Here is a 23,882-nt window from a genome sequence, read left to right on the forward strand (position 1 = left end):
CAGGGTTTTTTAATCTGTGCCATTCCAGTCATTCTCTTTTTTTAGAAAAAAAGAATTTTTCTTAAAACTCTAATCTGAATTTTGAAAAAATTCTGTTCCTCATTTTACCTTTAGCATTTATAGAAGAGTTTGTCCTTTTCCTTTGTGTTAATGATTAACAAAAGTAACCAACCTTTTCTCCAGTGTAGGTACCTTTATCAAGGGAAGTTTAATCAAGACTTAAAAGATCAGCACATATTCCACCATTTTAAAAAGCAGATTATTTTTCTTAATTTTCTTTACTTTGCATCAGCATTGCATTTTGATTTTATAACCAATTTACTAGTCTGAAAACTTGCAGGACCTGCTTTTTTAAATAGTGATTTCCCATTTCTGTCAAGGAAGTTCATTGTTTCTTCATTGGATCTAATCTTCCTACTCTGTCTCTAGCTATGAGAGTGTTGAGCCACTTCGCAATCATGAAGTGCCCTCTTTGCAGTTCATAATATATATTCAGGTCCAGGCTGCTTGTGGTATATTTCAGGGTTAGAAATGTTCCAATGCCATTATGATCAATTATAGTGATAAAACAAGTCAGACATGATATGTAGTCACCAAAATACACAACCAGATCTTCAAAGGGATGCAGGAGTTTGATTCCCTGTTCTACATGAGTGTCTAAGTTGGAGAAAGTCCAACACTGGTTGGTCTGAGAATTTTTAGATTAGTTATTTTTCTCTCATTTGCTTGTGGAAGCATTAGGAAAGAACATGCATGCTCCCTAGCAAATGCGAGCTGACTCTTTTAAAGACCTGCAGATCACAGGGATCATCATTGCGAAGTTTAACTTGTAGGCAACTCGCAACCACATAGGCTGACTGTGGTTCATCTTGGAACTCAGCTCCTCATTGGGAGAGTTGGGCTCCTAGGAAAGAGCCCCCAAAGCCAGCGTGGTAAGGAGAGCTGGGAAGCCATCAGGCATGGCTGGAAAGAAAAAATCTCCCCCTAAAGAACTGATGAGAAAGCGGTGTCTCTTCTGGTGAGTCTCTTCCAGGCAAACCAATCTTTACCTGAGGTTTTCTCCAGCCCCGTTTTCTTACCCCAAGCTGATGTGAGAGTGCCCACTGACAGTGGGAAATAATGGGGAATTCAGCTTTCCCTTAAGCCTGTCCTGACTTTGACTCTCCTGGGCCCCGACTCCCAGGGGAGAGCCCCTCTCCTGGGGATATTGAGTACTTCAAGACAGTGCTCTTTTGCCTTCCACTGTGCAAGGAATAATTACATATTTATAGGCCCAGAGAGGGTGTAGTTTGGGAACGGAGCTCTGGCACCAGCTGGCAGTTCAACCTGTCCAGAATCACCAGCAGGACTTGTTACGATGTTTAGTATCTTTAGTGTCAGAAGCTGTACCACCAAAGTTAAGGTGAGTCCTGAGGAAAGGTTCTGAACGTACAGATTTGGGGGTTGGACGTGTTCGATGGCTTTAGCTCTGTTTGCCCCTTCTTAACAGCGTGTATATGTTGCAAAGCCAATACAGGCCCAACGTGGTTTTCAAAAAATTTCTGCTCAAATAGCAGTGCCTTGTGTTGAGATAGCTGAACTTTTCACCTTCGTTACACTGAAAGGAATGGATACTGCACATAACTGAGCTGTTGCCAAAAGAACATGCACAAATAATTGGGGCTGGACAGGAGAGCTGCTTCTCCTGACAGTCAACACATCTGTATTTGGTTAAATAATGCTTGCCACAGGGGCATTATATAACACTCATAATGTGGGTATTGGATTTTCAGATCATCTTAGAGGAGAACAAAGAGTTGATTTAAAGTGTACCAATGTGTTTCTTGGAGATGTTTCTGTGTCAGTTCATGTCTACATCTAAAGATAGAAAGAAAATCACAAATCAATGTCCTGATACTCATTCCAGCTAGTCTGCACCTGTGGAAAGCTTTCTTCCTAAGCTAAAAGTCGAACTGCAAGAATCAAAAACAATACCACATGCAAAACCCAAGAATGTAACACAAGGGAATATGAAAGCCGCTAAACAGCTGTCTCATGGCAATGATTTTATTGAATCTGAACATTATTTCAACACCTTTCCCTTTGGAGAGAGGTTCTGCACCCCATTCTCAGTCCGCTTATATTTCTCCAGAAATCCCAGTCACAACAATATTTTGGTTTGCACAGACATTACTGGAGAGGCAGGGACAGAGAAGGAGGAGATCTTATATTCTTTTGGTGCACCATGTAGGACACAATGAATTCAATCCCTACAACCAGCACCAAGTCCTGCACCCGCCCCCTGGCCAGCCAGCCCCTGACGCCAAACCCTTGGCTCCAGTACAAGCTGGATTTGCCAACAGGCACCCACAGCGATGTACACAGCTCCTCTTTGCTCCACTGGGAAGGTGTGTACAGCATGTGCTGTCACTGCCCACCCTGCCCTGACAGGATCTTCTCCCCACATCGCCCCTGACCTTGTCACTTCTTACTGTACTGAAAAAGCAGCATTGGGCCTACAGGCAAAATTCCTCTTGGTTTTAGCTTTCCTCATTCCAATGGCAAGAGGGAATTTTATTTTTCTAGGTCATCTCTCCATATCATTAATGAATTAAAACAGCATCTTCTCAGCGGTACACCCCATCAAAAGAAGCAATTTTCATCTTCTCTGAAGACAAACGATAAAGCATGAGTTTTTCAAAGGTTTTGCTGCTTATGAAACACTCATATCTTGGCTATTGCACAGTGTAAATTAAAGGCAGATTTAGCAAAAGGGAGATGAGATCAGTTTGTTGATTTTTGGAGCAAATATCAAAATGCATTTGAACGATAAGATAAACAGAGCAGGCTGAACAGCTGTTGCTCCACCGTGACTAGCTGTCTTTGTGGCTCACACTAGTAAGAGCTTGGCCTGATCCAGCATTAGCTTATGCTCAGTCTCTGCAGCTGCAGCATTTTATCCCAAAATTGAGATAAGACTCTAAAAATTTATTTTTAATTGTTAGAGTTAGTGCTGGGAGAAGATGCCTCTCCTCCTTGCTGAAGGGCTTTAGGACAGTTTTTAAAAGACTTAACAGATTAAGATCAGTGCTTTAGAGTAGTTTTTCCTCCGAATGAATGTTACATGTAAGGCTTTCATGTTACTGCTCCAGTTTTTAACACTAGATAAAGCAGCTTTCAAGAAAACAAACTTAATTTAACTGGAATTATTTATTTGAGAATGTTTTTTCTTCAGCCATTGAAATTAATATGACTCAAAAATGACTGTAGGAATGTTGTTTGTTTTTTTTTTAATTGCCACCTGTAAGTCAGCAACAGCTAAAGCCTTACGTAAGACACGTATTTTCTGATATGTGCCAGATTAGTAAATATGAACCATAATTGAACAAGACAGCCTCTTGGATACTCCACGTAATTTTTGTCACCTCTATTCAGGTGCTGAAAGGGTAATAAGGGATGTAAAGTAACAACTTTCTAAGAGAATATTTTAAGAAGTCTGATTGTATCAATCCAGACTGAGAGGGGACAAAACCAATTTTTAACAATATGTGTTGCAACAACTGGACTGATTTGAGCAAGGAGAAACACATTAAACATATAAAACAGATATAGTGTAAATTGAAAAGAGTACATCTAGATGATAAATTAAATTTCTCATCTGAACAGTGAGTTCTGGAAAGCCACTCGATAGGAATAGTTAGGACAAACAGTCTAGAAGCTCTAAGGTGTGGTCTCATAAAATTGAGTGAGTCTATATGTAGTAGTTGCCTGTGCTAAGAAGGTACAAGAATCTGTGACCTGGAAATTTGCTTCCTTTCAATATCTTGCACGATGTTTTTCATCACCGTTGCACTTACATTTTGCCCATTTTATTTTTTATTATAATATTTCATAAACAACAAAACCAGCATCTAGTAATGTGCCCTAGAAATGTTACTTCTAACAGCACAAAATTCAAATGAAAGCAACACCTGACTCTCTGAGAAAATGTACACATTTAAAAGTTGAATTCTTGCAAAAACAGTGTCATATGTTCCATTTACAACAGTGGAAATAGATACAGATTTTACTGGTTGTGCCATTGTTATTATGGGATTGGTTTTCACAATCTTTGTCACATCTCAGCCAAATCTGAAGATGTCGGTCAGTTAAAATTTGCACATTTAGGTGTAAAATTCTGATATGTCCAAGCATGGGCAAGGTGGAAAAGGACTTGTAAGATTACCTTTTTCTCCTCTTCTTCCCACAAATAAATTAGACAGGGTTTTGTTGCGCAAAAGGCAAATGGCCAAGGAAAGACTGTCTTTTTAAACAAGTAATTTTCCATGACTGAAGTAGCTGCAGCAGAGGGAGGCAATGAATAATAAGTTTATAATTGCTTCCTGGCCATGCCTGTAGTTAAGAACATCTAGAAGTGTTACTGCGGGGGTTTGCTCCCAGTTATAGCTACACCAGTGGGTTCAGTTCTACATCATCTGTGAGCCCCAGCCTCACCCTTTTATTTTATGAACATTTTATGGTAAACAAGACAGAATTTCAGTTATTCACAAATGTGTAAAAAATGATAGGCATGCCCAAGAGAGAAATGACATCTAATGTGCAGTTAGGGAGGTTATGTTTTGCTGTGTTTGTTTTTCAAAGTAAGTACTGATTAAATATTAGAACTGCCAGAATGAATATACCCCAGCAGCATTCCCATCTCTTGTGAGCTCTCACTACCACTGTAATTCATCGCCTAAACCGGTCATCTAATTACTGTCAATATGCAGTGAGAACCGGAATGATCTGTAAGGGCATTTCTCTACCATTTCCTTATAGTGAGTTAAGAGCTTTCCTTGCTTTATACCTTTCCTGGTTTATGGTTACTCTTGCTGTTTAAAAATTGATTTCTAGTTCAGAAGGCTTAGAAGGAAACTTTTTTAGAAACCATGAGTGCACAACAGTTTCCAGAGATTTTACTAACAAGCTGCACAGGGTGTTTCCTCTGTTTTGCATTTAAATGTACAATACTCACTCTGCGGGATTTCTGTCTCTTTTCTTCAGAATGAGGGAAAGAGAGAACAACATTTTTCATTTTGGGGAAGCAAAATTTGCACTAACTCTACTATTTATACATGTAACTGTCTTTATGCCCGCTCAAGCAGAGTGAGTTACAGGGCAAGGGAGTTACACATGCAGACCAAGGAACGAGAAGCAGCGCTTTGATGGTTACTGTAAAACTCACCCTGCCTGGAGAAGGTTTGCTACAATGTGTTCTGTTCCCCAGAAATAAAACCAAGTCAATGTGTGCTTCTCTGTGCTGTTTTGCAGCTCAGCCACACTGCCTATCACTTTCAAGTGCTTGTTGGAGAACAACCACGTGGACAGGAGGATCGCGAGGTTTGTGCTGCCAGTGGGAGCCACCATCAACATGGATGGGACAGCTCTCTATGAAGCAGTTGCTGCCATCTTCATTGCGCAAGTGAACAACTACGAGCTGGACTTTGGGCAGATTATCACTATAAGGTATAAACCTCAAATTCCACAAGCTGCGAATCGCTTGTCTTGTTGCATCTGACACATCTTAGGATTCTTGTATGTAGCACTGATCAAAAGGAAAAACATCTGTGCTGTTATCAAAGGATCCATTCCTCGTGGGATGGTTATTTTTAAGTAATGTAGGGGTCACAGATTGTGGAAAAGGAAATTGTATTGGTACCATTCAACATAAGCATGTGGGCACCAGGAAACATGTTTCTGTTTGAGGAAAGCTGTCTAATTTTCACTGTTTGGCACCTCATTTATCATTTACTAGGACTGGAACATTTTACTATTATTATTGGTGTTTAAAACATGATTTTAAATGTCAGAACTGTTTTCAACTTTAACCCTGGTTTGCATCTTTACATGAGAGGAAAAGGTTAAACTACAAAACTGAAGTCCTGTATCAGGTAACAGGGAATAGTGTGTGTGCTAGGAAGCTTTTTGTCAAACCTTGGAGGAGTGGGGGAACAGGGAAGGACGACAGATGCTAATATCAGGGCAGATTTTCATGAAGATGTCATGTCACTGAGATATTTTTTTAAATTATCTTCTCTGCTGCTTGTTAAAACAGAAAACTTGATAAACAACCATGCTCTCAGTGGGCAGAGATTGCTAGAGCTGCATACTCCATCCTTGAAAGGACTGTTAATGGATCCAAAAGACTAGAAGATCCAACTAAACAATTACTGCCAGAATGACTCCAGTGGCTGCCAAAGAATGCCTCAGGGACTGAAACCTGCAGGTTTCCAGCAGGGAACTAATGATTAGAAAAAACATTCCTCTTAGCTAGGGCCTTGTGCAACATATTTGAGATCTGCTTACCTACCCACCCAGTGAGCTCATCACTGCCCTGTTTACACTGCCGGGCCTTGCCCATGTTCTGCTGGACTTTAAAATCTTCACAAGATGAGGAGACTCCTCAAACTAACCCCAGGTGACAGCTGGGGCTTGCTGACGGGCTTCTGGCAACATCTGGGGAGACGAGAAGCAGAAGAAATAAATTGTGCCCATATGACCTCTTGCTTCAGGCTGTCTCTCTCTCTGAAAACTATTGGAATGACGCTGTGCTAAAATTTAGGCTTTTGTGATTTTGAATTCAGGGATGTTTTTAGAATGTGGTCTCAGAGTACAGCCCAGAGCATGGGCAGATATTACATACACCTTGAAGCAGAGAATGATGACTTGAAAAAAATAAGGAAAAGGAAAGTGATGGCAAATGGGTATTAGGTAAGTTCTAACTTCTCTTTGTAGAACCCAATTTTATGTCTCTATTTTCACTGCCTATATTAAGTGCTAGTATATAAGAAGCAGACATAAGTAAAGACAGTAGAAGGAAAATACAAATGAAGATTGGGAAAATCCAGGAAACGAAAATAAATAAAAAGACTGACTGACTGAATATCTGAAGCCAAATTCTATCTGTATCCTATGGGTCAAACTTGCCCCAGATCTTGATACTTTAGGATCCAGAGATTTGAAATTCAAATATTTCTGAGTGCCAGGATATTTTTGGCAGGTGGAAAAATATGGTTGGAAAATGATCAGTCTTCTTTGCTCCTAATTTGTAAAATCCAGGTTGACAGTTTATGTCAATGCGGTTATGCAAACCTAGTTGGAGCACAAAAATATAATAAGGATCCTATTCCCATCATTTTAGCTTATTAATAGAAGCAGCATCTACATTAAGTTAAAAAATCAATGGAATAGCAGGTTGCCTGTATAATCTTAGTTAAACATTTTTGCTCCCGATTATGTTACAAAACTGTGGCCTGAACTGTCTTAGCAGGCAGAAGCAGTCCTTATCAGCCAGCCAGTGTGGACCACTAACTGCAGAAACTTTTAATGTTCATTATATAAATTTCTTATTAAATTACTGAGCTTCTGTCCCTTCCTTTCTATCTATATGCTGCTTATTACAATGCTATTAGGATGCTACACAAGCTAACTTTTTCAAAATGTAGTTTAAAATCTTTCTTATTCCCCATCACGCACACATGCAAATGTATTTTTTTTATTGCAGGAAAGGGCCCTAGTTATAAATACTGGTGTGGCTCTACTGGTACACTGTATAGCTGTGAGCAAGATACTGGATATCTCTGTGTCTCAGTTTCCATATGGGTGAATACTGTTGCCCTCATTTTCCATCACAGGAGGATGATGAGGCTTAAATGTTTGCCAAAAGCTCTGAAATTCTGGATGGTTGAATGCAGTGGATTATTGGTGTATATGCTTTATGTCATCCGTTTACAATTGTCAACATTAGTTTTTTGTCTTTCTGCTGGATAGCCTAGCTCTTGGAAGTGGCCAAATGGGGGGAAATTAATATATCCAGATACTCTTGCTCCTGGAAAAAAGGAATTAAATCCCTCCCCTAAAAAGAGCATTATGAAAAAAGATGTTAAGCTTGCCAGGTCCACTTTTGCCCTGCTCTCCCGTTCATTTCTGCTTGCCTGGCTGAAACAATGGCATGAAGGTCAAGTAAAAATACTTCACAGAAACTGAAGAGGTACAGTCACATTCACACTTGCTACATATTTAGATCCAAGTATGCAAAGCTGTGTGCTATGCAAGGACTTCACCCCTGGCCCAGCCTCTTTGTGAGGGATTGACATGAAGGGCCCTGGCTGCAGCCAGACGTGGATTCGCCTGGCACGGGAGCTGCCAATGGTGACTCAGAGGTGTCTGCTGGGAGCTCTGCTGCCAAGGGGAAGCAGTGATGAGGAGCGCTGGCAGATCCATGGCACACGGTGCTGTGTGATGCCATCACCCACAAGGAGATGACAGAACTCAGGAAGGCACAGCCTGGCTGCCCCTCTTTCTCTGCCCTTGTGATATTAAGAGATAACAGAACTGCCCCACCAGCGCCAAGGCTGCACGGGTGAGAACTTAGTCCTGGGCAGACAGTTTGGCCTGTTCTTGCTCTCTGACCTGGTTTCTGTCCACAAAATGCTGGCACTTCTGTGCAGTGGCTTGTGTACAAAGGATTATGGTTTAGGAAAGCTCCCGTAGAAACATGGTGTGGTTTCTTGCAGAGCAACCCATCACTGGTAAAGCTTATTCCTTTCTTTCTTTGTTCAAGTATCACAGCCACAGCCGCCAGCATAGGTGCTGCAGGTATCCCGCAAGCTGGTCTGGTAACGATGGTCATTGTTCTGACCTCGGTTGGGCTCCCAACAGATGACATCACGTTGATTATTGCCGTCGACTGGGCACTGTAAGTAACATTAGGCTTTCGAGGTTTCCAGTGTGGCAACATTGCTAAAAAGGAAATGGTCTCCAGGGGTATAGTCTAATTCTACGAATATGCATGAAAGACATGGGAAGTAATTATTTTGCTTGAAATGGTGCTGATGTGGCCTCAGATTAAATACTCTGCTGAAGTGGGCATTATATTGAAAAAAGACATAGCCAAATGAGGGAGAGTCTAGATGAGACTTGGGCAATATGACCCATGTGGAAAGACTGAAGAAGTGGAGTTTGTTTAGTCTAAAACCAGAGCAGGCTGAAAGGTCACCACAGCATTTTCTGGTATAGATAATACTGTCCTGAAGAGGACAGTGATTGTTCTTCACATTCACAGGGAGGGAGGATGCATGCAGAAGTAGACCAAGGTAACTACCTTAAGTCAGATCACAGGAAAACTTAAGAATGACCTTAAAAACTCTGCCTGAAATAGCCGTGAAAACAGTACAGGAAGGGTTTGTGCTGTATATAGCTACTACTGCTGTAACTAGAACCACGATACAATCCACCTGAATGTCATGTTTGCAACACACTGTGTTAGGATTAATCATGTCTTCATTTTCTCAGGGATCCTGATGCAATTCTGCATTTCAGTGCTCAACAGGCAGCAGCAATTTGTAGCTCCCTGCACGGAGCCACATTTTGCAAGCACGGCAATTCTGTAGATGTTACTTTGCTGCATCTCTAATCACGGAGGATTTAACGGCAGAGGCAGAGACTACAACTTAACACACTCAGAATATGAGAGATTCTCGTCACCCATGAGAAGAACCACTTTAAAAATTCATAAGGAGTCGTTTGTTTGAACTCTTAATTTGAATGTAAATGTCCGTGAATCAACCAAACCATTTTGAACGGTGTAGGAAGGTGAACCAAAAAATACAGGGCCCTAGCTCATTTGCATTTCAATTAACTACAAAACTAGCGTATGCATCCATAAGGAAACACTCAAAGTTATTTTATATTTAATTTATATAAAATACATCTCTGTTAATACAGTGGAGTTTCATTACATCAAGGTTCCTGGTAAAAATGTGTTACAAGTCTATTCTATTAGATATCCTATTTTATTCAACTTTAAGGCACTGATTTTTTGTACAAAGAATTGTGAGAAGAAATTATTTACTTTCTGTTCAGTGTAATAGAATATTATTATTAATAATAGGAGTCATGAGTGTTGTGTTGTATGCACATTTTAACACATTTTATTTTAGAAACATCAGGAATATTCTTCTGTGAAGCATAAATAATATCTGCTGCATGCACTTAAACTTGGGAGTGACAGTTCAGATTTTAATAAAGCAACCTTTCTAATGCTAGTCACTGAGGCTAAATAGTTAACAAAGTACAATAAAATCAAAGTATTTTAAGCTGTGTTACAAAAGCCTTTTCCCTCTATATTGCTCAGTTTTTGCCCAGCTCTTGCAACATCAACATTTCATTGTTTTTCCAGTAAGTCTTCCAGCATATATGGGAATTACGCTTCTTTTTGTCTTACAAAGCTTTTGAAAACAAGAGACAAAAAACTTTTTCAGGCTATGATTCCAGATGGTATCAAGAAGTGAGCAAGGAACAGACCCAATTTTCTGTCTGTTGCAAATGACCTTTCATACAAAAAGTCTATTTCTATATTTCAGCACTTGGTCATTTCAAGAGCCTGCAGATGCAAAGTGTCAACATGGTTGATATGATGAATACTTTCAATGTTACTTTTGGAAGTACTGGAGTATGAAGAATGCTAAAAGAAAGCTGGTTAGATGATCTCACGAGGCTGAAATGCCCATTACAATGCACTGCAGGGATTACAACTCATTTAGGTAGCCATAACGTGTGAACTTCATACCTTTAGTTAGTGCCTAGAGACAAAAAGAAGGAAATAAAAATGTTTCTCAGCTCATTTATGAAACACAAAAGTTTTGCACCTTTAATTTTGCATCTTTAATAATACCATCTAAAGCTAAAATCCCACTGCAACACCTGACTCATGCGTTTGCACTGGAAAGAAATGCCACTAGCAGCAGGTTGGCCTCTTAGAGGAGAAATGTCGGTGATGTGTACTGTGGTTCTCCTCACGGGCAGTGCAGACTGCTACCTACACACACAGACACGGAATAGAGCTGGTCAAGCAATGTGCCAGGCAGTCAGTTTCCTTAGGAGTTTCAGCGTGGTGCAGTTTCCTCAGAAACATTCTGTCTTCAGAAGAGATGCTCATCAGAGCCCCAAGGGAGTGCACACTCTTGAGCTCTGTCCATACAGCTGCTTCTCTACCACAGCTGACTCTCTGCACAGTGCAAAATTAACAACTCAGAATATCCTTCCAAGAATCGAAATTCACTGTCCAACCAGGGAAAAGAAAAGGTCTGTGTGTAGCAGGAACAACTATCAATATGTGCTGTAACAGTATTTTTCCCTAGTGGGAATTTTTCTCAAGGCAAAACCCCAAATCAGAACAGCAGGAACTAGAAAATGGATTCAGCAAACAAGCGAGGACTGGATCCTGGAGTCAACAAGCACAGCCAGGTGTAGGCTGTGCAGTATTATTGCTGAAGTTACTTGAGATTGCAAGTACAATTTGGAGAACTGTACATACAAATAACTTTTCATGCAGGAATTTTCAGGCTAATTAGGCAAGCAACTCCATAAACATTTGCATGCACAGAGTACATGCCTAAAATATCAGAAAAAATAATCAGCACAGTTACAATTCTTTTCTATATTAAGATACAGGATCAGAAATCTGGGCAGTGTTGATATTGGACTGTCACTGACTTTAATAAGCCAAACATCTGGAGATTTCTGAACCTCCATTTTATAACCCACATTTATAAATTAAGTTACTAATATGACACAGTTTTCAGATGTGTATGTTTTTCTTGGAAAAGGCATGCTATCTTTCAGACTTTAAAGCTATATTGTCTATTTGAAATCTCGTCAATTTTAACTAATAGATTCCAAGCTGGTTTAAGTGTAACACTTTTCTATGACAACCACTTACTTTTGTGCATTTACAGTGTGTATTTCAATAGATTTATTTTTTAGACAGTGGGTAGAAAGTGTGAACAGGGAAGAAATTAACCTATAAATGAATAAATGAAAAATAGTGAAACCATATATATATATGTATATATACAAAGTATTGTCAAGCATACTAATTTAAATTGGAAAAGATGATCACTGAAAATTAAGGATCTTTAAGAACCAGTGGAAGCCATAGCAACCACAGCTTTTTCAGAAATGAACATGATTTAAATATGGTCAGTTGCTGCTTAGTTGGTGAGTGTAGTTATTTAGCAATCTTCCCAATAATTTTGGTTGTATTCTGCACATTCTGACAATACAATAACTTCAACTAGCACTTTGGTTGCTGAGATTGGAACCTTGATAACTAATAAAAGGTACTGGTTGTACTGGCTGCCCTCTACTTTTATTGAATTAAGACATTTGCAGCATCAAACCTCCAATCAGGCCATAATACTGGACCTTAACATAAAAACTTGAACATAAATGCAATCTTGAGCTGGTATGTTAAACCCTTTTAGTGCCGAATCAACTTGCATGTAAAGGGACACACAGCTGCTCTGGTTACCTCCTTTACAAATTAAAGTGTGTGGCACCACAGGGCACTGAGGTCTGAAAAGGCTGGAAAACCCAACTGAGCAGCTCAGTAACTCATGACTGCCCTGTGCCAAACTCCTTACTACTATTTCAAACTGGTTAGCTTGTAAAAACAGCCAAACTGGCCTTCAGCTATAATTACTGCAGTGTTGAAGGCATAGGCATGTACCCAAAGAGCCAACAATTCACCATTACTATTTCATTTTTCAGAGACAGATTTAGAACAATGATCAATGTCCTGGGAGATGCGCTGGCTGCTGGGATCATGGCCCACATCTGCCGGAAGGAGTTCATCAAGGATGGTGATGAGGTAACAACACCATGAACCAGGGTGTGCCAGCGTGTGCCGTATCACGGCAAAGAACCTGCCAGCTCTCAGCCTCCCACATTTGTTTCACCTAGTTTATAAAAGGTGTTTCAGAGAGAGGACGGAATTGGGCAATGTGCTGTTTAGCCAGACGGGGTGGAGGGATCCTTTTGCATGAGGTCATGCAAAAAGCCACTCGAATTCAAAGCTTGCCAGCCAGATGTCTGGCACACCAGGGCTAGGAGCAGGAAAAGCAGCTGCACTGTCCTGCAAATGCACAATATGCTGGAACTGTGAGTCTAACACTCAGTACCCAAGTCCTGACTGACCAGTAAGTTGTCCTGGCAACAGAGCAGGGTGATAAATATCCTAGAGTATTTGTGTGTAGGGGCAGGTAAAGGTATCTACAAGTGTATATATGCATAATCAATAAGCTCACAACAAAAGTAACTATCCTGGGTATGTTAGCATAATCTGAAGCCACCATTGCAATAATTTCCTTTCTGGACAAATACAAGTGCATTGCTCCATTATAGACTTCATTCGCAGGTATCTTCATGCCTCCTACGTTTAATTCAAGTTCCTTCTTACACCTTTTTTCCTTCTCTGTATTTTATTCCATGCACTCCTTATGCTGCCCCTGCTTTTCTCCACATCTGTACTTGTTTTCTTTCCTCTTTGGCATGACTCATTCAGTCGTTCCTTGTATCAGGAACTCCTTCTCATGCTCTTCCTTCAGATCCTTGACAGAGGAGATTACTAATTCCACAAGCCCATCATGCTTGGAGGTGCTAATCTCCAACCATTTCAACTCATGGCAGACCCAATACCTTTCTTCCACAGAGTAGTTTCTGCAGAAAAGTTTCTTTGACAGGACTGTTTTTCACAAGGCACGTTTCATTTCTATGCATCATTTGTAGTATTCTACAAAGTACAAGAGTATTAATGGGAAAGTTTTATTTCAATTATTATTTCTCCTGTTTTACAGATGATCTTTCTGGTAAATCCCATTCTCATGCATTCCTGCAATATGCATTTAAAATTCCTGCTCTTTCAAGTTTTACATTGAAAGACCATCCTTATTCTCTGAGGTACTTAGCACCTGCAGTAATTACTGATGACAGGATTAGGCCTGAATATATGGGCGACACGTATAGCTAGCTACCAAAAAACTAAATATACAACCTAATGGTACGGTATGTCACCCATTACAAAGCCAGAAGTGTAGTCTGAGTTCCTGCATAACACGGACCTCCTGACCTTTCATTGCTGTATTTAGAACTCAGTCAGAACTCGAGAAGTTTCAAGAATACAAAATCCCTCCTAAGGGATTACTTAGTCATCCGTGATGAGATTTTTCTTTGCATCGTGCTCTATAATTGTATTAAAATATACCATTAGTCTGCTGTATGTTTTGGCTGCATAATTTGTGGAGTTAGTAATGTATACCCAAAGGCCAAATTTTCTCAGCTGCAAGCCCACCTTCATTCTCTGCCGGTATTTACGTCTTATTTTCCTCATCAGAACTTCTGGTTTGATTTAAAGGACGCTTCAATATTTAACTTATGAATCAGTCCATAAAATCCTCTGTTTCTTTTGAAGTAGTGCAAACTGAAAAGCCAGGTATTCATTTATTGAGTTAGAAGAAAGGCAGAAGACAACAACAAATACTTACTGGTCTATGTAATTGCACTCAAGAGTGAGCAGTGCCCAAAGCTCAGCCTGCTGGTCATTGAGAGTCCATATCTTTCAGACTTAGCCCTGACATTCTAGTCTTTATCTACCCTACTTATATTGGTATATTGATACAAGCAGTTATTACTGTGGGTATACATTAAATTAGAGTTGTGACAGAATGTGTGTTTTTACATACTTAGAGACACCTTCACTTTACCCAGATGGTGCAAAGATGCTTTAGTGTATATAAGAAACAGGTCCTGGAAGTCTATGGAGTCCTGAGATAATCCTGGTCAATGTAAAGCAGACCACAGGCTTTCAAAGTAAGAATTCCTTTCCTGTTGTATACAGCAAACACTGGCAGTATTCCAAATCTTAATGCTTTTCACATAGGTGCCATTGATCTGTGAAACTAAGCCTATTAACGTCCATCAGATTGTGGCTTATCAGAGAAATGGCTGTGTGAAGACCATGAATGAATCTCGTGGACCAGAAACAGTGAAAGGGTTTCAGCACAACATACCTGTACAAGTGGAGCAAGAAGAAAGTCCAGTGGAGAATCACACTAAGAAATCCAACAGTAAAGACCACTGCACCATTGAAATAAATGAACTAGAAACAAATGTGTAACAGCTGCTCTTGGTGGTATCTCATACCCCAGTGACCTGATACCGAATCTCTACCTCACAGCTGGAAGAAAGACTCTTTGCCTTCAACAGGAAAATGTGGAATTATCACTACCCTGCTTGTACTGGAGCTAGGAGACCAGCTGTGAACATCAGGAAAGGCGCACAGCTTGCAAGGGACGTGGGCTTCTTTAGGTGGAAGATTTTGATACTGAAAAACTAACTAATGGACGACTACTGTTTTGTTCTGCACTCAGTTGACTCCAATATAGTATTTGACACTCCTTCAGCTTTTTATTTTTTTTAAGGTGTTTTTTATTTGACCCTTTTTGATTTTCTAACCAAAGCCTTTTTTTTTTTTTGTGAATCTCAGTAACTATGAACACTGTATTTATGTAGATTTTTTGCTATGTGAAAATGTTTCACCAAAACTGCTAAAGATACTAATTGTGTCTAATATTCACTAAATAAAGAGTTTGAGCTTAGTTTTAGAACAGCAGTAAGAAAATCACACTGATTTCCTGGTCTCATGGGGTTACACATATTACTAAATAACACGTCAAGCAGAGGTGAAGCGAAGCATACATTTTTGCGAGAACGCACATCAAGGAAATTCTGATGGGCAGCCTTCAAAGACAGGCATTCAAGTGTGATAGGCAACAAAAAGCACAGAGTCACTGCAGAGCACAGTTTGCCTTCCAAGTGCCAGATTCATTAACCTTTTTTTTTTACCTAACTCTTCAGTAGAGTCAGTACCATGCACATGCAGAAGCAATGTGAGCCCTAATCTATAAGCACTGGTGCTAATGTTTCCTCTCCTGTAATCTGTAGGCTGTTCTACTGTAAATATGTACAAACCCAAAGCTCAAGCTCTTGAACTATGTGCTTCAGGCAGACTCAACATAAACTGGAACCCGATGATGCTGAGTAATATTGAGGGTTTGTGACGAGTTTGCTGTGGAAACTGGCCCACTATTTCTCATAATTCAGTGGTTGATCTACATTGACAGTTACTACCTTTCCACTACCTATTGAATCTTGCATTTTCAATAAAATCAGCTGAGTATGTTTCCAATGTTTGTGATAGAGAACATTTTTAATAAACCTGTCATTTCAAAAACAGGCTGTGTGTGCACTTTTACTACTAGTGTCTTCTTATTTCTCTGCTGAAATGGAGAGTGGAAATGAGGAGACCTTTTCAAAAGTTGGGATTTGCTCCAGAGGTTATATACTAGTTCACACCAATACACTAGACATATTATATTTAGCTACTTGTGGTACATTAGTTTCATATAACATGTGTCCAGTATTATAACATACTTCTCTCATCTGTAGATAAAAAATAACCAAGTCAAAAGGACAATTTCTGCACTCACCAGAAGTGTTTCATGCACACATGAATAATGGCTTTCCTGGGATGTGCACATTCAGCTCTTCTTCAAGGGCTCCTGTTGGGAGTAATTTTGTAATGCACTAATTAGTTGCCCCAGAGGGCTGTAGTATCAGTAGTTTAAATATCAAATGGCAAAGCCAGGAAACAAACAAACAAACAAAACCCCAAACATACACAACAATAAACTGCCAACACATTTGCCTATAATTCCTCAGAATATATGTATTTGAAAATACATACAGTTGGTAACTATTTTCCTGATTTTATCCTAGAGTGAAAACAACAAACACAGAACACAAAGAATAGGGAAGAACTGAAATTATTCAGAAGAATTTGCTCCTGACCAAGTCCTATAATGGGCCTGCTCTACACAGTACCATTAAAAGGAGCGATTTGGGAGAGCTGAGGCCTCTCTGAATCACAGCAGCACTGGCTGACAGACACCGTATCTGATACTTCCATCTCAGCAGCACTGGGAGCTCCTGGAGGTCCCCTTCATCCTTCCCCAGCTGTCCATCCTTCCCTGTGCTGCCTCCTCTCCTCTCCCAGCTGTACAGACCTAATGATTTTTGAGGCCAGACGAACCATCAGATGAGAAGTACTTTTAATTCAAACCAGTTCACATATGTTTTCAGCACAGTCCTAACAGACAGTTGTGTTGACACAAATGAAGGGGTGACACAGGGATAAGCAGCAGCAGCCAAGGATAAAACAGTGTAAGTTAAGCCAACTCCAGTGCTAAGAAGCCATGACTTCTACAACAAGAACTTTAGATGAGATAAAGCATCAAAGACCAGAAGAAGCAGCCAGTTGGGCTACACAAGTACTACACAATTAAGAAAACAACAATTTTGCCCTTTACACTCTGTTTGGCAAGTAGGCAATGCAGAAGTCTTGAGTGAAGCCATATTTTTATGGAAGCAACAGACTGTTTTAAAATTAGCCTTCTGCATTCAAACCCTATTCATAGACTGTCCAGGTTTGCTTTGCAAATTTGAAATGCATAATTTTTTAAAAATTATATTGTCCAGATCTTTAAAACTTGGGATTTACACCAATATGTGTAACCCATTCATCTTAGAAATAACACCAATTGTAACTTACCATTGTTTTTGTGGGTAACTATCCCCTGTAGTTTGGAGCTGCTGTTTGGCATCTGAAGTTTTGCTTTCAGAAGCTCTTTTCAGGGCAAGTCTATTTTCTGTTGATGTTGTCTAGCACCTTGCAACAGCAGCTGCAATGTGAACCAGCTGGGAGGAGGGCAGTGGACCAGTTTCTCACCTGCCCCTTACCATGTGTGGTATTGAGTACTGCAAACCAGAGACCTACATATAGCACTTTAGTTCTTTGTTCTGGCAAATATATGTTGCTTAGTGTAGTGTGATCTGCACTGGAGCATCTGACTGCTACTACAGTCATTTTGTACTAAGAACACAAGACACCACTATTAACTGTGGAGAAGCAAACACTGAAGTTAAAATAATTTTTATGGTAAGTTTTCTTCCATGTTAGCTGTTTTCTGTGTCTCATGGTGTTTGTTGTCAAGCAGCTTGATACATGGTGCAATTAAGCTATTGGTAGGTTCCATATTGTATTTTCATATATAGATCTGTTCACATTTTCCAGCTATAATCACGCTTCCTTCCAACAAAAATAATGAAGCTGTTGATCATCAAGCTAGAGTGCAAGCTTTGTGTTGGTAAATATGTTTGTTCTACTTTCAGAGCGTAAAAACAGACATGACCTTTACAGGCTCAAGTATTTATACTGGAAAAAATCAATCAATCAGCCCATCAATCACTAATTACAACAGTTCACATGGAATACTTCCAAGTATATGTGGAAATAACATATTTCTTTACTGGCAACATTCAATCGTATTTTGAAGTTGCCTCTCTCTACTAAAAAGAAAGGGAATTTAGCCAATTAAAGTATACTCAAGACACACTAGGGGAGAGTGTTGAGGAGGGAGAGAAGATAATTAAGAAGTGTGGTGCATTGTATACAGCTACGGAAGAAATAATTTGGGCTGTAACCCAAATTAACACATACTTATCAGACAGTCATTTTATGCTGGTTAATTTGCAACTGCATTGCTCTAGAGATACTACTGAGAGGAAAGAAGCCACTGCAGATTGTTGTGGCATAAAACATCATTAAAGACATCTTAAAACAGGTTATTGAGGATTTTGCCAATGCCAAGGAAGTTTTGAAGTGTTGAATTGCTGTAATAAATCCTTGTGCAAGAATTAAAACTGGGAGAAAGAAACACATCCCACTAATTCCCAAGAGCTTTTGGCTGCCAAGCCCAATAGAGAAATTTATGGAACTAATACAGTTACTCATATTCTCAGCTAATCTTAATTGATGCCATTTAAATGACTTAATTTCAGTTAAGTGTATTTGTGTCACCTGAATATGTATCCCAATAAGATGGTCTAAATAATTGGCTAAACCATTAAATCCTAGACTCCCTCTGTGCTATACTAGCAATTAGAAAATACAGTAACTCTGCAACATTACCATTTGATGAGCTCTCTCTTTCAATTCTACAACAAACAATTATTTTAGTCCCTTTTTAACAACAGCAAAGTGATTCATAATATTTTCAAAGCAGACAGGAAGCTTCATCTTCAAGCCAGATGGATAGTCTTGGAAATGACCTCAGTCCTTTCTGTGCTTTCCATAAAAATGAGGTAACTATTAGCAGAAGGTGGCTGATGTGTGCAAGCAAAATGTGTAACCTGGGAAATGAATTGAATCTGGAAAATTCAGGCTGCCTTTGATCTTGCCCAGTGCTAAGAACTCCTGTGTCTGTTTTTACTGAACAACCAGGTGTGTTTTTACATCAAGACAGCTCTCATTCATTACCCTCACAGTGGCAACGAGGAATTGCTGGTTTTCCCCTCCAGGCACTAAGCTGGCTGAGATCACAGCCCTTCAGCTGAGGACTAAACACAGTGACGAGAGAAAGCACTGTAGTTTTTTCCATAGGGATGGTACTACTGCCTATCTTGCAGAGGGGATGCACATCTTTTTGCAGTCATAACGGCTGGAAAATGTCTGCTGCATTTGAAAAAAAGGCCACAAAATAAACAAATGTGATGCATCCATTCACTAAGGGCCAGCTGCAAATGAAATCCATGTATGAAATTTTTCACTTTAACCTATGGTTTCACATACAACTAAGGAAGCAATATATGCTCAAAATTACACTCATCACTAACTACTCTGGAGCATACTCATAGATACTTCTAGAATTTGTAACAGTTTGTCCCACAAAACCCAAAATGGATGAGATCAATAGAACGGGAAGGCTGGTCACTGCTTAAGTTCAGTTCATGATTCACTATCTCAGACTTCTCATGTGATCTCATGGTCAAAAGACCACAAAAATGTAAGGTTCGCTTCCCATCTATAAACAGACAAAAAGTGGTTTTCTAATTCAACAGGGTGTTGCATGGTAAGGATAAATCAGCTGAAGACTGAGACAGCTACATAACACATTCAATGGGACTCATGATAACCTTGGATTAGCCACTTCTCTCCCTCTGGAAGCAGAAGATCACCATCTGCAATATTCACAGGAATTGCCAGGTTCCTGTTTTAAGTGACAAAACCTCAGACTCCGTTATTTAAAATAAAGTAGCAACAGTTGCATCTCCATTGCCAAGAAGATGATGTACAGGAATGGATTTGGCACAGCTGAGACTTTTGACAAATTTATGTCACAGTATATTTCAAATATTTTACAGGCTGTCAAAGTAAAATCAGAGCAGTCTGTTACTGACGGAGAGGTATTTTGGGGAAGGAATAAAGAAGGTTTCTTCAGAAAGACAGGATGGTGAGTATTGCTAGGGGAAGACGCAGAGTCACTTCTGCAATAGAATCAAACCCTCTTTCCTTGCTGGTTCCAAGACGAAAGGGCACCAACAGCTGGAGGTGCAGGGATGGAGCAAGCCACCCCTCTGCTCTCAGAGCTGCCACTAAACACAAAGCAGACAGGACTGCAGTATCCACAGGCATCTGTGACTCGCTGCCCACCCCTTCACACCTAATTCCTGAGAACTATTGAAACAGACCATGCAGTTAATGGAAGAATTCTTTTCCTTCTCCTATTTCTGATACAATGAAAACTTACTTGTACTCCTGCAAAGACTTTTGGTGGTAAGGCATGGTGTACTGCCTTCCAAACTAGCATAGAGCATCCTGTCCAGCACAGGAATAAGCAAATATTGTTGCTGAAGCCTTTTCAATTAAGCCATTACAAACCCCTGGTATTCCCATGCCACTGGTGATTATAGATGTGCTCGGGGTATGTCACAGTTCTGCTTTTCAGGTTCCATCATAGGAGTTTTTTCTTCTTTAAGATACAGAGTTCTGCATCGGTTGTTTTAAAAGAAGTCATCTTTCATCACTAAGAGGAATCTGCGTTTCATTTGGGAATTAAATGTATGCTGGCACGTGTCTGCACACAACACTAGCTGAAAGCCAGGATTTGACCCACCACATGGAACCTACTGTAGCTAATGGTTGCTTTTGAACTTTCCTAATAAGGATAGAATATCTCTAGCTGCTTCCCCCCTCCCCCCAGAAGAAGGGTATTTTAATAAGATGGAAAAAGCAGGGAAAGCAAAACAAGAAGTGTTTTGTGTTCACAGATATCTCACATTACATCTGCTACAAATACTGTATGGGCTAGATGGCAAAACCAAAAGAAAAACAAGACTGACCTTGAGATATTTCATTATGATTTCATTGCTTCTAGTGGTTTTATTGGGCTTTACCACTAAGCTATTAAAAACATGTGGAAATTTTACAGAACTAAGTAAAAATGAGTATTTTTCAACCCTAATCTTCCATCTTCTTTTCCATTTAAATACTTCTTTTATATCTCATGAGTTTTCTTGAAAACAAACTCAAAGGAGAGAGATTGAGTTAGTCTATATTTTATTGACAATTTAATCAGTAAATCTTTGTTTTAGGATGAATCGTCCGATCTTCTGTTGTATTTTCTTTGTTTGTTTTAAATAGAAGAAATAATTTCTCTGACATGAAATACTCCTAACCAAACACCTGGAGAGGAGGACAGGAGGTTTTCAGTTAATCACTGTGGTCAGAGCTAGCACAAGCATAAAAGTGTGGAAAGGAAGACTCAAAGCTCTCCAATGGAGAGAATTTGCACTGTGACTGCTCATGCTTAGTTGTTTTCTCACCGGTGCTGCACACAGGATTAATGTTTAACTCCATACCATACTTCCTGCACAAGTAACCTGCAACTCTCCAGAGTAAATTTCACAAAAGGTATTAGACACTATCTGCCTCCCAGACATTTTTTCGTCCCCTCTCTGAAAGCAGGTGGGACAAATGTGAAAGACTCAGGTTGTTCCTGCCTGGTTTGGAAGTTGAAGAGTCACTTTGATTCTTCCTGCCTGCTTTACAGAGAAGGGTAGGAACAAGCAAAGTGAGCTTTCCGGTGCCAAATTTTTTAAGCTGTGGTGCCTTGTGGTGTAGCAACTCTACTGTCCTCAGCACATTTGTAAAGTGCTTTGAGTTTTATGCTAGTGCTGCATTTGAGTTAAACAGCCCCGAAAGAGAGGCCCACCCCACAGGAGAGATCTAGAGTGCTATATAAGTAATCAAAGCTAATTTCAATCCTGTAAAAAAAAATACATACCCTAGATAAAGATTTTTTTTTAAAGCTAATTTCTTTAATGACTGTCAACAAACAGGTAATTATATCCCAAGAAGTAAAAGCACAAGACTCATTCTTGTCTGCAACTAGAGCTGAAAATACTGCGGATCAATCTAAATTTTTATCGGCAGCAACGTTCTTGATGGTATCATAATCATATGCTAAAAACAGATTCTGGAACTACCATAGGGAAAACTTGAGATAGCCTGTACAACTGTGCATTGAAACAGCCTTCGCCTGATTCAAAACCATTTAAAGAAGGACTTTATTGATGGACTGTTTAATGTCCTTGGATACTACTGAAGAATTTTTATGGAAACACTTTGTATACTGGATTATTAGAACACATTTATCATACACTGCCTCCACATGTATCTCACAGCTGGCTGACTTTACAATAGCAGTATGAATCAGAGCTACAGGGCACACCAATATTTTCCCCACTAAAGGGAATGGAGTTTCTTTAGGAGATTTACTCACTGTTTTTATATTAGCAACATAATAAAGCAATTACAATGATCTCCATAAATTAATTCCATAAGAGGAAAAATCTTGAAAAAACAAGGCTAAATTCGTATTATATAAATATATATATATTAAAAAGTTTTTAGAATAACTATTCCCAAACCCAAGGAGACTTACCAATATTACAGAGTGAAATCAATTAAAAGGATATTGGACTATATCATAGAAGCTTCCCCAGAGGCTGCTTCCCATCAAATACATAAGTTGTAAAATGTGTCTTTGTTCTTGTTACTTTTTTGTAAGCAAAATTTGTAAAAATATTAGTGGGCTTGGTCAACATGATGACAAATAGCACCGTAAAATAAACTCTCACTGAGCATTATGAACCAATGTCAAAAGAGAACAATCATGAAGCTTTAATCGGACCCTTCCTACCTCCCCGCTCTGTGGGGACCACCAAGGAGCAGAAGAAATGGCAGTTAGGTCCCAGGGAGCAGGACACTTCTCATCCCCACCCACTTTGTTAATGCGGGTCCATAGCCTCACGTACTTAACCTCTGCTACTCTAGATCCTCAGCCCTTCCAGGAAGAAGTCCCCACTATCCCTTTTGTAAAGCAGTAGAAGAGGAGGAGGGAGTTTGTACCACAGATGGCTCAGGAGCAGGCCTGCCAGCCCAGCTCTTCAGCACCTGCACAAGTTGGAGGATCCTTTCCCCAATAGCCCTTTTACTGGAGAACTCTGTAGCATTTACAAGAGGGAGCTAAAGAAAATAATCTTTAAGTCCCCGAAGCTCGGAAGATCCGGCAGATGTTTAACCAGGCATGGCTGCCTGACCAGAGCTGCTGCGAGGAGGGTGGTTGGCAGCTGCCAGGGGTCTGAGTCGGCCATTCCTGAGGAGCTGCTGCTGCTCCCTCGGGGGAGCACTTTGCAGCTTCCTTCCCGCCTCCCCACATCGCCGTTCAAATTTGGTCGAAAGTTTTCCTTAACTACTTTTTCCTTAAAAGAGTATCTACGTACTGTGTGAATCATCTTTTTTTCATTAAATGGAACATTTAAATCCCAAACACCACAGCACAGTCTGCATGGCCCTCACCACACCACAAAGGAGCTTGAACCCCCAACCCCTCACCCTGCCTCCCCCACCAGCAGCATGGCTGCTGCTGTCCTCTGCAACTCACCTGTCCTGCCAGCCGAGGCTGGGGCTGCTGGTCACCCGTGAGGTCCTGTTGTCCCTTGAAGCAGAGCTTGGAGGGTGCCATCTTGGAGGAGGGAAAGCCTCGGCCTTGAGCCACCACCCTCCCCACAGAGGAGTCGCCATGGCCTCGCCTCTCCTCTTCTATCTCCTCTCCTCTCCTCTC

General features: G+C 40.1%; 1 protein-coding gene and 1 long non-coding RNA gene across 2 annotated transcripts in view; one reads left to right on the forward strand and one right to left on the reverse strand.

The window, feature by feature from the left end:
* SLC1A7 (solute carrier family 1 member 7) overlaps window positions 1–15,556 on the forward strand; it is a 48,714-nt gene extending 33,158 nt beyond the window's left edge. Inside the window, exons 8-11 of the mRNA XM_065842096.2 lie at window positions 5,290–5,484; window positions 8,582–8,716; window positions 12,571–12,670; window positions 14,738–15,556. Of these exons, the coding sequence (XP_065698168.1) occupies window positions 5,290–5,484; window positions 8,582–8,716; window positions 12,571–12,670; window positions 14,738–14,974 (667 nt within the window). The 3' untranslated portion in view covers window positions 14,975–15,556. The remainder of the gene's footprint in view (window positions 1–5,289; window positions 5,485–8,581; window positions 8,717–12,570; window positions 12,671–14,737) is intronic.
* On the reverse strand, window positions 9,776–23,862 carry LOC139828285 (uncharacterized). Its single transcript, XR_011739725.1, has 3 exons — window positions 23,703–23,862; window positions 16,347–16,418; window positions 9,776–10,601 (listed from the first exon to the last, which is right to left on the reverse strand). It is a non-coding gene; the product is annotated as an uncharacterized lncRNA (long non-coding RNA).
* Between the last annotated feature and the right edge of the window lie 20 nt (window positions 23,863–23,882).

This window comes from Patagioenas fasciata, chromosome 6 (genome assembly GCF_037038585.1).
Source record: "Patagioenas fasciata isolate bPatFas1 chromosome 6, bPatFas1.hap1, whole genome shotgun sequence".
Classification (NCBI taxonomy): Eukaryota; Metazoa; Chordata; class Aves; order Columbiformes; family Columbidae; genus Patagioenas; species Patagioenas fasciata.